General features: G+C 29.5%; 1 protein-coding gene across 1 annotated transcript in view; it reads right to left on the bottom strand.

The window, feature by feature from the left end:
- LOC116765276 (homeobox protein aristaless-like) overlaps positions 1-4,905 on the bottom strand; it is a 40,774-nt gene extending 35,869 nt beyond the window's left edge. Inside the window, exon 1 of the mRNA XM_032654713.2 lies at positions 4,511-4,905. Coding sequence (XP_032510604.1) covers positions 4,511-4,745 — 235 coding nt within the window. The 5' untranslated portion in view covers positions 4,746-4,905. The remainder of the gene's footprint in view (positions 1-4,510) is intronic.
- Between the last annotated feature and the right edge of the window lie 13,125 nt (positions 4,906-18,030).

Raw genomic sequence — 18,030 nt, 5'->3', positions numbered from 1 at the left:
AATATTGGCATGCTATAAATAGCTGAGAGTAGTGAAAAGAAATAAAAGATATAGGGTCTTACATATGTCCCTCATACTAACTATAAAGTCATTGGAAAATGAATTGATTTTCTCGTTAAATTTCCATGAAATTATGTTTATTTATAAACGGTTTCGTCTAGTAAATCGTTGTACGTAAAACGAAGAGACAAAATAATTAAGAATATATCAACACAATATCCTAAGCAGCTAATAGTAGTCACAATATGAAAATAGTAAATCTTAGCAAGCAATAACCTTACAAAGGCTGTTCGTAAATCATGTTGCGGTGTTGTTATCAAAGTAACAATGATTATTACATTCTATCACGTAATTACTTAGAATGAATTTAATTAACAGAATTGCAAATTTGCAAATAAATATACCATAAATTGCGGGTCACAGTTTATATTTTATGTTATAATTTGCAATTACAGGTTCCCTGTGCGTTCGTGCGAAAGATGTTGTAAAATAGTGTCTGTGCATGCAATAAGTATTTATGTTCAGCGTTTTGAGAAACATCTGCATATAGTATAGTATTTTACATTAGCGTTTTACTTTATAGAAATAAATATTGTTATTTGTACGGAATCGTGTTCGAGTGTTGAAGACTATGGTGTATTTAAGAAGCGTTGCCTTGTAGTTTCGGTATTCGCGCGTATTGTACACAAAAAATATTTAATTACCCCATATAAACTTATACTTTTTGATTATTACAGATATTTTATAAATGCATGATATAATAGTTACATTGCAATTATATGACAGACCATTCAAGCAATTGCGGTATAGCTAAAAAGCTATGCACATATACCGTTGAGGTATAGGCAGCAAGGGGAACATTAATTGTAGCCATTTTTAATTTTAAATTCATTTATTTGTTACGGAATCCAATATTTATTTTTCACAGCGTTTCAACTTCTGAATTAATTTGCGAAATAATTGGTTATCAAAGACAATTAAGCAATTAAGTTGCTCGTAAATTTAACCTCAACAATAGAATAAAAAAAAAATACGAAATAACTTATTAATTAATATAATGGGAGGAAAACAGTAATGAAAACAATTGCTTGATTTGTAAATTATGATAATAACGTACTGTTTGTTGAATGTAAAATTTTTATCAATATTAAAAAGACTTAATTTTTTTTTTGTATGGGGATAAAAAAAATCAGTAGGTTTGCAGGTTCTATATAAGTACGTTTAGATATCTTGGTTTCGGGTCACATAATATTTTTTTACACACACGACTTTTTTTTAACATTAAAGAGAAAACTTAATTAGAAAAAGACTTCGTGAATTTGAATTAAGAAATGGAAATAATTTTTAACAAAAAACCTATTTGTAATATTAATTTCATTTAGTAAGCTATGTTGAAACTGATGTTTTTATTTCTAGAAAAAGATCGAATTCTCAACAACAAGAGCAACGTGATAGGAATGCAGCCTGTGTTTGAGAATTGTTTATTATCTCACTTCAGGTTGTAATTGACAATAATAGCGTTAACTTCCTCAGTTGTTGGCAATCAATTGACAATAAAATGCTGTACTGCGTTATTAGTCTATTAAATGCGACGCGCAAAAATTTTTGTAATTGCACATGATTTTTTTCGTTCACAGATAATGTGTATTGTCTGTCTTCATAAGTACTTTCCGATGGGATAACAATACGTACCTAGTTGTTAGTTGATGTTGTTATAAATTACGAGCACACTGGCGTTTAAATTGCAAATTTTAAAAAATCTTTTTTTTATTTTAGAGAACGTTTAAAAAATAATTATCGAATTCTACATCATGCTGTCGGCGGAGATCTGTTAAGGACTTAATTACTTGGTGTTTAGTTTGACAACGAGTAAAAACAAGAGTAGAAGTTAATTTATATGATATTAATTAAAATATCACATAACTTTTTGTAACAGAATATTTAAATATACAACAGTAATATATTCGTGAATGTGTATTGAATGAAAAAATATATATATATGTATCGTCAGGTTGCACCTGCGGTACGAGTTGTTCTTATACGTGAATTATTAATTACTCCGCTTGAGGGCTTTTGTACTATTAATTTCGCTTTTCATTGTAATAAGCTTTTAATAAACATGAAATTAACTCGTACCGTGTGGGTAAAGTTTACTTTATAAGAAAGATTTTTTTACTATCCTTTTTCCGTAATGTCTTTACGAAGTAACTTAAATAAAAAACTATGAGTTATATAATCCGTCAGTATTGCTATGTATAATAAACAAAAAAAAAATAAATTAATTAAATAATATAACACTCGTTCTATGCTCGGTAATAATTACATGAAAATTTATTGAGTACATACACCTTATATATTTTTCTATTAGGTATAACGGTTCGCCTGTTATAATATGTGACCATTTATTTGGTAAGAGACCTGAAACGACATAGAATAAAGGTGTTTACACCTTATTTATGTTAAGAAGAAACGTTGTAATTAATATCCCCTCTGTGTAAAAGTCAATGATTAAAAACGAAACATTAAAAAAAGCTCTTATGCTCCAAGCTTTGTTATTTTAAAAAAGGGTTTGCTATACAAAAAATGCATGAATGAGTTATTAACGAAAAAATTATTATCATGGCACAGCTTAATGAAAATTATTTTTCGTACTATTTACGTAATTCACATCATATGTTTAAACCTGTATTAGTATAATGTTAATGAAAGTGGAAATTAGGTGATAAAAAGCATAAATAAGTTCTCTGTTTTTAATTAATCTATATCAAAGTTATGTAGGCAATGGAAATAACTATCAGGTGTCACGCGAGACTTTAAGATCTTAATACTGATATATTTTTTATCAATTAATATAGAATTAGGTCAGAGAGTAAATTAGTTTTACAAAGGTTAGGTAATAAAAATGTTTATTTTTCATAGATAATATCAGATGGAGAGTGTTTTTTGACATATTTAGTCTAAACAGTTTACATTATAAGAAAGATTATATACCAGATACCAATAAAATCTTTTTTTATTGCATCGACTTAATTTATTGCTTTTGTTACAATTCATATCAATATAGGACCTTATCTGACGGATACGTTGCTAAATAATTTTGTAAACGGGAACATTAAATAAGGTATTGGCAATAAAATATTAATATGCAACGTATAAAACGAGTGTAATACAAATTTATCATTACATTAATTATAAGGGCAGATGTTATGAAGTATTGTATTTGCCGTAATCGATTTGCTGTTCAATTTAGCGCAGGAAGTGGCTGGTTAGTGACGTCAGGAGACTGGCACCGCTGGCACAAGTACGCAGCAATACGGGTAAGGCTTTTATTTATTGCATACACATTAACCTATTGTGATGGTTTTAACGGCCTTAATTATGATTATCGTGTTTTATATATGTGTATGTTATACCTATGTATAGTGCGGTAGAGAATGTATGATTGAGGGGTTAGTTAACGATTGGTTATGTAAAATAATTGTATAGAATAATCTATTGCTAGTCAACCTCTAACAGCGAAAATGCATTATTAAACATTAGTTAATCTCAATATGTCAATAAAATAGCAAAATACACATATAAGCAGATAGATAAAGCAATCAGCATAGTAATTTAACCAGCAGTGTATTGCCAGCCATTAAAATTTTTATGTTAAAAACAATTAAAAGATAACTATTTTAATTACAGTCTAGAAGTTATTTTTTTTTTGCGCTTCATACATTCTTATTCTAAAGTTAAACAAATTCAAAGGCAATGCTTGTGACATTTACAAGCTTGTTAGAATTTATATTAGGAACATGCATAAAATGGCTTAACATAGAGATAAAACTATGATAATTAATTGGCAATTTAAATTAGTATGCATTGTTTGATTAAAATCATTTATTTGGCCTTTTTGAATACGACTTTACTCAAAACTGAATTCTTTTTAGCAGAAAATAATCTGTTAAATAAAAAGAATAAAATAAAATTGCAAATACATTCCCTTTCATACAATTTATGGCATTGAATTGATATAACGTATCGTTTATAAATGATATCTATAAAAAAATATATAAAGTTATCTATCCCTATTCTTACGTCAAAGTTTTTTCTAGCTTGTATAATGTACGTTTCAATAAAAAATGCCAATCGCTTCTATAGATCACTGACAAATGCCATTTTCCTGACATTGTAAGTCATGGCATAACATAGTTATAAATGCTCGTTGCGAATTATCATAACGTTCACTAGTGTGTATAGAGGAATTAATAACCGTTACAAAAGGAGATAGTAAAAATTAATAACACGTATTGATTTATTCATAATATTAATTAGATGTAATAGAGTATTAAAAATTATTCTGCAAATCAATTGATATATTTAATCAATAACGGCTGACAACTATTAATTAAATTAATGTCATTTTAAAATTTTTATGTATGTATATTTATAAATTAGAATGCTTAGTGTATTTTTTTTTATATTAGTGTGTTATTTTATATCACATATAAGTCTTTATTAAACGTACCTTCGGGTGTGTTAACATGTCCGTCGGCTGGGCGGTCGGAGTCCTCTCCGCCGACGAGACTTCTGATGCTGAAGGAGCTGCTCTTCCGCGACACTTCGATCACGCCCGTGACGTCACTCGTCCCATTAAAACCCCGGCACTGTTCCTTCCCGTTCACAACCTCCCCGTCCTCACAGCGCCTCGTTGTCAGGTCCATGGTCGATATTATCATCAATCCCTCGATATATATCTTCATGTATCATTGTCACACACAGAATAGTCTGATTTCCATTTCAACAGTAACTCACTAGTATACAGTATCGATAGACCAAGTCGCCGTAAGTCGGAGCGAGTCGTAACGAGCGCTGGCTCTGCGACTGTGACCGCGACTGGTTCTCCGACCTCCTCGTCCGGAGTGACTCCGGGCCCTCCCTACGCCTCCGAGGCGGGGCCGCCGCCCCTTCAGACGACATTTACATCAGCAATTACCACACACTTACACCACACACTTTAAAACTATCGATCTGCTCTAATGAGATGTAATTGTGCTTAACGATTGTTGAACATCGTTTAGTACTTTGAGGCAATTTTCATGTTCACGAGGGCCAATTATAAAACGTCCGTCCTGTGAAAAGAATTATTAATATATATTAAAGTATAATTATATTTTTTAATACAAATATTATTATGTTTTCCATATTGTTTGTTTAGAAACGAGGGTCGCTCATTGTTTTATTGCTACCATAAAATATAATTTGCTTACACAAATAAAATAAATTTATGAAACTTGTAGTACGTGAATAAAAATTTAATTGAAGTCGTTAAATACAGATGAGCCGGTGGATTAATATATAGTACCAGTTCAAATATACATGCTTAGGCCCACTGTTGATACTTATTATAATGGCTATTAAATATTGTAAATAATTTCGTTTAAGTTCAAATAAAATATTATTAACAACTCTATAGGGTCGTCGGATTCTAGTTTTTTTTTTTTTATAATAAAATCAACCACTTATACGTGTTACCAATATTGACCGAATATAATATTTTTTTAATATAAATTAATAAAATAGTTTTTCTATGTCATAGCAATGAATATTTAATTAAAAATTACGACAGTATCAACCCTGGCGAATCTACGCCAGTCCTAGAGCGATACATTCTAGTTAGCGGAACATTTGTGCCGGAGGCAACGACGTCGAAATTTATTATATTGTTATGATCTGTTACAGCCAGATAGTAACAAACAGGACAACTATACTTACATATAAATATTAAAATAGAATTGATTAATTGCTTACTGAAATTAAACTCGCAAGTTACTAATACTGTATGGCTTTGTGCTTTGATAAACCAAAATTATAGTTTATATTTTTATAATAAATTCGATCAAAACGACCGTCAATATACCTAACATAATTACGAGGCAGATTTAGCAGTTTATACGATAGTTTAACCTAAGCGAATTTCCACTTTTCAATCAAGGACTGAGTTGTCTTTAATATAAAGTTTCGTATATAAATGTTAAGGATACGCATGAATGAAAAACGTAAATGGTAAGTTAATATTTCTAGGTAGAGTAAAACGTCTATTTTACGCTGTAACAGCGGGAAGTTGGGCGGCTCGCTAAGCAGCGGGCTGCGGTAAAAACGACACCTTACAAGATATAGAGGCCCCAAACACATTATAACTAGATATCATTACATTACATTGTTAATGACAGATGAAAATTTAATACCATTTATCTGATTGAACTTTGAAACTCTACACTCTGACATAAACTTGGTATAGACTGCGAGTGTTGTATATAATATTACTTTGCTTAATTTTTCGTATTTTTATATCAATATTTCCTTATCCAATATTCATCTTACATATACGGATATATAAGTATGTATTATAAGTACATTTATTATCAAAATTTAAAATTTAATTTATTTATAGTTCTACGGCTGTTTCTCATTTTAGTACCTTCTCATTCTATCTCAGAGATCATTAGAGGTAAGACATTTTTTTACTTAGTTTCTAGTCTTGAAACGCTACGATAATACAAAAGAATTGTTAAAAATATATCATTAATGATAATGTTTATTTAATATTTTGTTAACAAACTTTCGAATGAAGGAAAAATCTTGGGTATTATTCAAAATTCAATATGGCATGTTTTTATGCGTCAAACCTTTTAAGTTATTTATGATACACCATCAGTCTGTCTCAAACCATCTGCTTCGCTGACAGAGTACTTCCATGGAGCTCCCAAAAAATATTAAAAATAATTAATTAATGACGTTAGTTGAATGTGAATAATTGACTTAAGAGTTTTAACTGAGTATTTTTTTTTAATAGATTTCATCTGTGTCTTCGCATATTTAATGCTTTACATCTAGTTATTACGTTTTAAACATTTATAGATAAAAAAGTAATATTATTCTCTTAAATTTTTGTATGTTTTGCATATTTTTTAGATTGAAAGGTTTCTCTACTTTCTATGTAATAATATGTACCTTATTATATATGTATAATATTAATAATATTATACATATATAATAATCGTATATTTTATGAACAGAGAACTTTGGTTTAACGTTCTTTTAAAAAAAAAACAATTGTCTAAAATAAAAAAGCATTCACTACAAACCTAATATGACTTGACGAATAAAAATTCGGTCTCGCTTAGAACGAACTACTGTGTATACATTTTTTGACGCATCAAAACATAATAAAAACCGTCGTTAACTTTAAGAAGCTATTTAAGAATATATATTTAAAGAAATATTGTATATTTTTTACTACGTTTCTTTTAAGAGATATATTTTAAACAGACGCATTCAAAATATGAAACATCCAGATGCTATAGATTCAAAAGTTCTTTATCTATGTATGAAAAGTTCTTTATACAGTTTAGCTAAAATAATATTTCTTATACATAAGATCATTATGACGTATCTAGTACTAATTGGTTTCGCTAACTCAATTCGCTCACGACGGAGCTGTTTCCATCTAATTTCCTACCGGTAATGGAAGTAATCAAGACCTACACGCACGTAATCGCTATTAACTAATATTTGTAAAGCAATCGTCGTACATTCACATATAAATTGCAGTTGCTCTCCGATTGGCGCCGGCGCACACAAAGCAGCCAACTCGACGGGGCGTCCGCCTCAATTATAACGAAGAACCGAATACGGGCTCCATCACAGAACCATAATTTCATTCAATCGCTATCACAGACCCGATTAGTACAATACGATCTGATTGCCAGTTTACTTAAACGGCTGTCGCGTGTTCCCCGATGGGGCTCTTGTTTCTATTTGTATGGTAATGCTCTCATTATCAGAGACAAAAACTGTGGATGTTATAGAAAATGTTAGGATTTATGGCTGGCCCTCTAAAAACTCGATCTCTGAGGTCTAATGAAATGTATAAGAATTCGATTGTCAATAAGGTATCATAATGCAGCGCTTGTGTGGTATCATAATGTTTGGAACGGTTTTTCGATCAACGTCAAACATACATAAATAATTCTGTTTCATTTATTTTAATTTCCTCCGGAGCTTAATAATTCAGAGATGTCTCTATAATCAAGCCGGATTGTTTTGTGTGAAACTAATCAAGAGTGTTGGAAAAACGTGAGAAAATTTTACTAGTCTCTAGAATTCATTCTCGCAATCGTCTTGAACATCCTGTATCAACTGTATGGACGTGTGAAGTCAAAACTGATATTAACACACATTAAGCACATTCACACAGACCACGCTAATGTATTCTTCATCTATCTAGAATAAGCAATTTGGTTTTAGCAAATTTATATTTTTATTATGTAAAAAATTTTAAAGAATTTCATATTAATTTTTATATATGTATATATAATTCGGTTGATGAACTTATTCTTAATATTTAAGTTTAACTTCCACAATCCATAGAATTCATAGAGTTATAGGTAATGAATTATATATGAAATTGGTCATTTAAGATTTTGTACAAGTCTCTCAGAACATTAAACTTATATGCCACAAAAATAAATATATATATGTGTAGGTATGTGTAATGTGTATATTTTTTTATATTTTTTTATATTAACTAGTCGTAATACATCCCTCTATCATATTTTCTAGTTTCTAAAATTTTAATTTGTAAACGACAATAATTTGAACTTTTTCGGATACTTCCACGTATTCCAAACATTTCTTTGCCACCGAAAGTAACAGTTAAATTGCCTATTACATTGGTTCATAATAATGAGGGATTGCATAAGATGTAAAAAAAAGCATATACCTATATGTAGAGATAGTTATCTGAATAAATCGTATCAAAAAATATATAAAGAAAATCCAAGTCATCGTTTACATTTGAATAGTTTCAGTACAAAGAGACCGCTTCTACAACGGTATGGATAAACAAATTACTGACACTTGTAACAGATATGGCTATAAGGCAATATGTACATGCTTTGTGTGTACTTTTTAGATTATAATTATAATAAGACCCCAGTGTAAACAGACAGGCAGAGTGTAGATCTCTTGCGTATCGGATATAATTTGATTATTTAAATTTAGTTTTCACAAACGGCCGTAATTTAATCCGTGTGCTGAGACAAGGAATTAGTACATATTTATGTTTCATTCGAATTTTCGTTAAACTATACGTAATAATATATAAATATAAACATAACAATATACGTATAGCTTTTATAAAAGCCAATAAAGGAATAGAATTCATAACACTCACATAATAGTTGTAAAAGCTACCAATTTCATGCATTGCGCAGGCGCATGTGCAAGACGCAAGTCACTCCCGAATAATCAGAATCGCTTTGTTTCAAAGGACACCGCTCCGACGGCGCCATTCGCAAACACAAACAGGTTATGATATAATTAAAAGTATTGCTTTGCTCCAAATAAATAACTATAAATTTATTACGTGCCATCTTATCAATGAAGTATAGATAAAAGCAAATGAATCATACATTTAGATTAAATTAAATGTAAAAGATGATTCCATAATGATAAACAGTGAACATTAACAGGTTTACATAAAATTAATCTATATCAACAAAATATATACGAAAATCTTATTACAAAAATTTTAAAAATAAATAAACAAATGGCTATAATTTATTTCTATTTCATAGTAATGTAATTAATTTATGTGTCCGTGTGGTTTTGTGCCTATTTATCGGTCTCTTCATTTGTCAGTACAGTGGCTCACAGCGCAGTTACCGCAATCCGTGTACACGCCCACTAATTCAATTTACATCGCTCTTGGTACAAGTACGGTCGCGCACGAAAAACCTTCAAACATGTAAAAGCATATACTAAACAGTCTGCCATATTTAAAAATACATATGTATAATAAAGTTATAAAATACGAATGGAGTTTTATTTGAAACTGTATAATAAAATTTTATAAAATTTAATGCATTCAATCATGTTAAATAATTTATAATCTATACCATCATATTAGTAATATTTTAATATTCCTGTAAAACTTTTTTTTCAGTATAACTTTTTATCGCAGGCCAGTACGTAGTCGGAATTAATGAACAACGATGATTTGCGAAACAAGGAGGTTGACTAGCCATATAACATTTTGTAATTATTGTAACAGGGCAGACGTAGGCTTGAACGGTAGCAGCTTGCCTTGTTATAAGTAAAATATATGGTAAGTCAATTATCAAATGTAGCATGAAATATTCAAAATGTGATTTTAGAAGAAGTGAATGAAATGAAAATATAAAAAACAATAAAAGCTTTGAATAAATTGCTCGCTTATCTATTCAAGGGAAAATAACACCTACTAACCAATATTTGTAATAAATATGGTACATATTTAACTTGAAAGGAGATTATTTTTTTTATAAACATTTAAAAATTGTAGTGTCTGCCTGATTTTAATGAACTTATTTCCCTTAATTCATCACCATTTATAGTAAAAAGATTCGGTAGATTTGTAGCGCTTTTCATACTCTCAGTCCTAATGTTAACGACACATCATAGCTAGGTAGATATTGTTCTTAAATATATCATAGTAATTTATTTCTAGATTCGACCTTTGCTCACCAGTTAAAATAATTAAGAATGTTTACTAAAATGTTACTAAAATGGACCATAACTGTACAATTAACATTATAAGGAAATTACATCACATCATCATCACGCATCACTTAGAATTCATAACCAGACAATAACAATAACAAATGCCAGGATCTATCCTGACTTATAGTTTTTAATTCTCTAGACTCATACTCTCTTAGACTACGTTCCTTGTTATAAATCTTTATACACATATATAATTCTACAGCACGTTTATATGTCACTGAACTCCCATTAAGCGGCTGTACCGATTTGAATGAAATTTTTTGTACGCATTTGGGTTGTGCGTCAGACGGTTTAGATTCACAAATCAGCGAGCAGATGGCGCTGCAGTGGGCATCTAGATTATTTCAAGCTAAAATTTGCAATTTTAGTTACTATATGCATTGGTTTAATAAACTTTATACATACTAACTCTCTAATTGCAACTCTGATGTTAGCGAACACCAAAGTTGCGCGCAATTATTATCTAGTACTAATATAAAACACCTTATTTGAAATTAAATTTGTTGGACTATTATATTACTACTGGCATGTTTTATTTTTATATAAACTAGTCAATATAACCGGAAACTTTTCTAACAGTCAGAATCCAGCAGAACTAACTAGAAGACAATAAATAACGTTAGCGACCGAATATTTGAATTTAAAACAAATATAATATTCTTATTTTTCTTATCATATACTATAACAAGAAGCGAGGTCACGTAGTGACTGTTATTACGTAGTTTAGAGAAACCGCAGGAATAACGAGTGCGTCAGCCATTTTGGTGCTGCGACCGCTAACTGCTTGTTTGCGGACGGAGCTATAAATGTTACATACAAAACATTGTATTATTTTTTTTTATCTAGTTTTATTTAATTGTTTTGAATATAATGGTCCCATTACAAAAATACTATGAAGTCATTTAATTATAAATATTACGTTATTATTATTATTTTAATTTGAAGTTAGCTGAACGCCGAACGGGTATAGTTATGTAGTTATTTGTTTAAGTTTTTCTAATTCCTTTTACATAACATTCAATGAGAGTTTTATGCAATTGCGTTCGATATAAAAACTCATTACAAATTATTAAAAAATACTTTGTTGTATAGTTTTTAAATACTTATATAATAATTGACTTTCTTTGTAATCGGAACTGGTCATAATTGTCTCGGTCGGATGGACAAAATTATAGATAGCGGATTTCACCAGCGTATTGCTTTAACCGAAGAACGAAAAACATTGAATAAAACGTATAAAAAAATCAAAGTTTTATAACTATAGCTAAAATTATTGTCTAATTACTGTTTAATTGCTATAAAATTTTAATCGTACACAATCTTTTTGTGAAATAGAATATAATTGGTCGTTTTATCTTATGTCAATAGTATAGGTACTTAAAAATATAAAACCTTTTCGTGGATAAGTATCAGGTACATTCACGCGACTTAACGACCGCAGACATTACACTCGAACAGTTCTTTAGCTGTGGGCTTTGCATTGATTGCTTGTGGCATCCCTCTGTCGACACGTGCCAATACAGCAAAAAAAAAAGAGTTCTAATGTCTTTTGCTAGGATTTGTTAAATATATGTATGTATATGTATACATAATAAAATTTGTTATATTAACAGACTGATGTGTATTAATATTCGTTTATATTTCTTTGAACCTGTCTGTACAAAATTTTGATATTTTTTTTTTGTATTTGCACGAATAAAGTTTAAAAACGTTGGTAATCCATATGCTTATAGCAGGTCTGAATCGTTACACCTACGGAGCGTTTCGCGTCCCTCATTAAATTACCTACCTTAATAATCCAATGTGCGAAGATTTAAGAATGAAAAACCTTTAACGCTCCGCACCTATGTAGTGCCCAGATATAAAACTCGGGGCAATCATATCGATTTGCAATGCCAACAATCAAAACGTATACGACCGATCTTCACATATTAGATATTCGTCACGTTTTTATAAATTAACGACGTTTAGCACTATCAGTTATTGACTGACTTACGTCTAGACGCCATTTATATTGTCTGCGAGACGAATTACAAACGTATTGATATCGTGTTCCTTCTAAATGTCATTCGTGTATCGACTTCGGCGCGTGCCCGCTAATGGAAAGCTTAAGCGAAGGTTTCAAATGATACCACACACGATAATAACAACTCTCGCCAAAACAATACAGACCATTATTGTCTGCACGTAACGATTTGACATTATGACGAATTTAAAAATAACGTTATCGGTATGCGATTCGATTCCGTATTACTTTTAAGATTGAATTAAAACATTATTGTTGCATCGAGTTAAGGATCGATTAATGACAATCTATTCGTAGTATAACATATCATAAATAACGGTCACCTCGTTGATAGTTTTCTATTTTGAATTCAATCAACATAAATAACTTTTAATTTGGCGGCTCAATTCTGGGCCCATATTTCGTTGACCGTAAAATAATGTGATTTGTTTATCCCGTGTTGATTAAAATTGTGGTTTATTTAAAACTGGCAACACAATTTTAAATTGGACTTATCACGATTATAAAGTTTTTTTTTCATTTTTATAAAAGAAAATTTTATATAATCCATTGAAGTTGAAATTAGTAATAGGTACTGATTAGTCAAATTAACTTCTCTTTTTTTGTTGTCCATCGAGAGCTCGTGCTGTTCTTTTTTGATATAACATTTCCTTAAAGTCATTAGTAAGTTAATTGATATAATATAATTATATAATTCTAATGTAAATTATGTAATAATTTTATATTTTAACTGTGGGATAGGAATATATAGATATAATTAATATAATTAAATTGATATTAGAACGTTTACGGTTTTAAGCCACACAAATAATTACTAACATTTATAATGTAATTTTGCGAAACTGGTTATAAAATCGTAAATTAAAAATTATAATCAAAAGCGGCTTATTCTTTAACGATTTTGTGCAATAAAATTATTATATATGTTTAGATGTATTAAAATATATAATTCATTTAATTTCAACATTAATTAAGGCGGGCAATAAACTTTATTGCATAAATATATAAATTCCTATCCTGGATTTATTAATGGGAGTAGGCGTTGATAAAAATTATGAAGAGAATTTTTTTATTTAGAAATGAAATATATGCTTATAAATATTGAAGTGCTGACTGATTTTTAAAATCAAAATATGCCTAATGATATTAGGTGAAACCTAGAATTGTTGTTAAAATAATATAATAAAGATTTAAGTTTTTAAACCGTAATGTTTATATATATTTGCGACAAATTATAGTCCAGTCAAATTAGACCAAAAAATAGGGTTGAAGTTACAAAAATTCCGACTAGTTTGAATTTTGGTAGGATTGTTCAATACACTATCATAAAAGAAATGTGAAAAGTCCTCATCGATCCGGCACGTGCAAAAAAATTAGTCGGGGTCAAAGGCCACAAAAACGGGTTTTTCGTGATTTTCAGCATAAAGGTAAGTTTTATCATAAAATTTGCTCAAACAAAAATTGTAGATCAAATGATTATCTATAAAAAATGTCTAAATTCTTTTTTTCCTATCAACCACCGTTTTTGAGATGTAACGATTTAAAAAATCTAAAGAGTTTTAATCATTATAATATGTATAAGTGCACCACGTATATACATCACTGAAGCCGTAATACAAGCAAAAATATCCTTCTATCGGTCATTGTAACTTAAGCATATTATAGATGAGTCTACGAATATGGCAATGGAGGAAATATTCACTTGCATCGAAAATAGCAATCACTGTTAATTCACTTTAAACGAGTTGAAAAATTTTTGTAAAACTACAACCGTAGATAACAGGACGGTAAAAGTTCGATTAAAATTGAGGTATGGTGATAGAATTATTGTCTAAGTGAAACTAATATTTTTCGGATAAACTACACGTGATTTATTTTTCGGTTACTTTTCAGCACGAGATGTGAGTGAAAAGTAACCGAAACGTCAGGAGTATGTAGTTTTTTACAAAAATAAATCCAGTGTAGTTTATCCGAAAACTATCAGTTTCATTTAAATGAATAAAAGTCGCGAAAGTCTTAGATCTAATTAAAATTATTATCACTGATAAATCAGGAACATCAACCTTTATATGCTTAATAGACTATCATCATGATATTTCAAATCGAGCTTGGCACGAAATAAAAAAACAAATAAAAAAAAGAACGATTGAGAATTCTAGAAGCTACTACTGCAATAATTCGGGAAGATATTCAATCCACCGTATTAGATAATTATAACTACCATCCAGCAGGTCGCCTTTTTGAAGATTTGAACAATAAAATTCCGGAGTCACTGACACATTGTTTGGAGCAAATAATTAAAAAAAATTAAAGTTAAATTTAGATCATTTTAAATTAATATGCACTAATATCAGCCATAATATTATGACTGCCGTTCGGCCTTTTAAGCCTAAATTACAATTAGGTCTCTCATTTTTTTCATCGACGGTTTGAGTCTAAGCGTATTATACAATTTTTTTCATTTTATAATGGTACAATAATGTACGAAGCAGCAGCAGTTTTTCATCGTCCTCCTCATGTTCTACAACCAGAAAATGGCACACTTCTTGAATACGTTGCAAACAATGCTGATATTAATGTAAACGCTACCTCTAGGGTGGCGTGGAAATTTTCTTTCAATTTTTTGAATCGTTATATCTCAAAAACGTCGCCTCTTAGTAAAAAAAAAATATATTTTGGCATTTTTTATACATAATTATCTGATCTACAATTTTTGTCTGAACTAATTTTATGATAGAACTTACCGTTGTGCTGGAAATCGTTAAAAACCCGTTTTTGTGGCCTTTGAAATTTCCTTTACAATAGTGAATAGTGTTATGAACAATCGCACCAAAATTCAGCCTAGTCGGATTTTTTGTAACTTTGGATGTCTAAATTGTCCTTACTATTAGTCTTTGTTAGTACTGTATAGTACGTTTCAGTGACAGGATGTATTGGGAATTCTCTGCCATCCCAATAATCACAGCACTAAAGTTAACGAGACATTTACGACTGTCTTGTTATAGAATTCTGTATAAGACATGCTTACAGCATATTTTACTTAGGACTCATTAATTTTTATGTATAATAAATTTTTCTTAATTAAATATGGAACTTAGAAATTTCCAATTTAGTGTGGTTTAAAATATATATTTATATATTTGAGTAGTCATAAAAAGAGGTTTATTTCGTCAGGTTTTATTTAACAGCAAGATGTTAAACAAAAGACAAATAACAATTGACGTTTAATGGGTTAATAATATAAACATATAAGGAAGCTCAGCTCGTGTGTAAATTGTATTTTACACATAGATTCAAATTTTTAAATCAGGGATTAAGTTAAAATATTTTTTTTTATGTAAACTGCAAATATAATAGGGAATCTATCGATTATTTAACATTTTTCAAATTTTATGGAGGTCAAAGTTAAATAAATTAGCCAAATGACTGGCTTTTTATGACTTATAAGTTATGCTAATTGGAATTTGTTGGAATGGTAAACATTTTATTGTGAAATTAATATACAAAACAAAGAATGTCATATAATTTAATACATAATATCGAACCTTATCTTATTTTTTTTTTTGTTATAAAATAAATATATTATATAAATGTTATCAAAACTGAACACTGGCTATGAATCTGAGTTTCAAATTACTCATTTTATCTCAGTACTTAGAATTACTGCTACATACACCTGACTAAAATATCATTAGAAATTTATTTAAACATATAAGTAGATATTTTTATAGCAGAACAAGTGAAAAGTAATTTTTAAACAACATTAATCTGTAACAAGATATATGAATATCTGATGAGAATAAAAAAAATCTAGAAAAATAGTACCAAATCATTTATGTATCTAATATGCTCTAAAAATATATCTTAAAATATATAGGTTTTATATTTTACATATAAAAATCCAAACTTATATATGTAACTGTATTTGAAGCGACATGATCACATTTATATCTAGGCTCCATATTTAAAGTGTATTTCCTTATATATTATGATTTTATACAAACGAACTAGTCTTGTAGCCAAGAAATATGTGCATAGCTACACGTGAAAAGACTGTGTCCGTGAACTGTATCAACTTTTATTTCATTAATGTTGTTATATATTAGGACTAAATAGAATTAACTGATAGTAATTCTGCTTGTAAATCGAAGTGGCTATATACAAAGTAATGATTCACATCGGCTAATAAACACGAGGCAATAAATGGGTTGAAAAATCACAAAATGGAATCTCATTAGTGTAGCATAGCTATTTATGTAAAGGCAAATCTTCCAAGAATGAGTGGTTTTTTTGTATGTATATGTTCTTTTCTAAAATATACAAAATAGTAACTGATAACGTTGTTATACTAAACAGTAACAAAACTTTAGCATTTGTTTAAAACAATCGCAACATATTTTAGGTGTATAAAAATAAGTTGCAGAACGCTTAGTAACGTAGGTCATTAAGCGATTAACAACTCATTTGATAATAATTGATACATTTGATAATTCCTTGAGAGTAGTGTTACGTAGCTGGAAAAGAATCAATATCGTATCAAGTGACGCTATGAGATCTTATTATGGTTATTATAGTAATAATAATAAGCAAACGAGAACAAAGTCCACTAAGCTGATCAAAAAATACATCACAGACATCGGCTGTATCGTGTGAAATATAGATAATAAAATATTCGCGTTTAGTTTATCCTGCTGATTGAGGTTTTATGCTTTTGTACTTTTTATACAGAATCGATGTATGAAATGACACAAGTATTAAATACAATTTAAACATTCAAATTATCCGGTTATTTTTATAATGTAATATTGTAAATAAATCTAATTTTATTGTCAGAGGATTAAAGACGATCAAATAAATTTACAATCGTAATAAACTGTCACATAATTCAATATCTCGTAAATAATGCTGCTGTGTATAAAAAATAATAATTTTTGTTTAGAAAACATTTTAAGTATTATTAGAAACCGAAGAGGATTTGTTGCGTCACTTTTAATAGATACAATGACAGTGACATAAGCATCAATATTGTTGGAAATAAATATAAGGTCAATAAAAAAATATAATTAGTGTATTGGATATAAGTCTTTGAGATAATATCACTGCAGTCGGACTTAAACATTATAAGTTATAACTCTTGCATAAGACTGTACTGTACATTAAGTTAAAAAATATATTTCAAACGGATGTTATAAGTTAACTTTAAAATTTGAAAGCTGAGAGAAGACGAATCTATTACGCAAGCGTAATAAAGGTGTGACTCAAGTCTTGATTCACATCCCAAGGTCGTGAAGGGTATCTACGTGGCCAATTACTATATTGACCTAGGACCTGCGGTAACTTAATGATCTCGGGATAAATAATATGCACAGATTTAATAATTACCTACTATTATTATATCCCAGCGACGTGCGTAA

This window comes from Danaus plexippus, chromosome 2 (genome assembly GCF_018135715.1).
Source record: "Danaus plexippus chromosome 2, MEX_DaPlex, whole genome shotgun sequence".
NCBI lineage: Eukaryota > Metazoa > Arthropoda > Insecta > Lepidoptera > Nymphalidae > Danaus > Danaus plexippus.
This window is presented reverse-complemented; position numbering and strand designations above follow the sequence as displayed.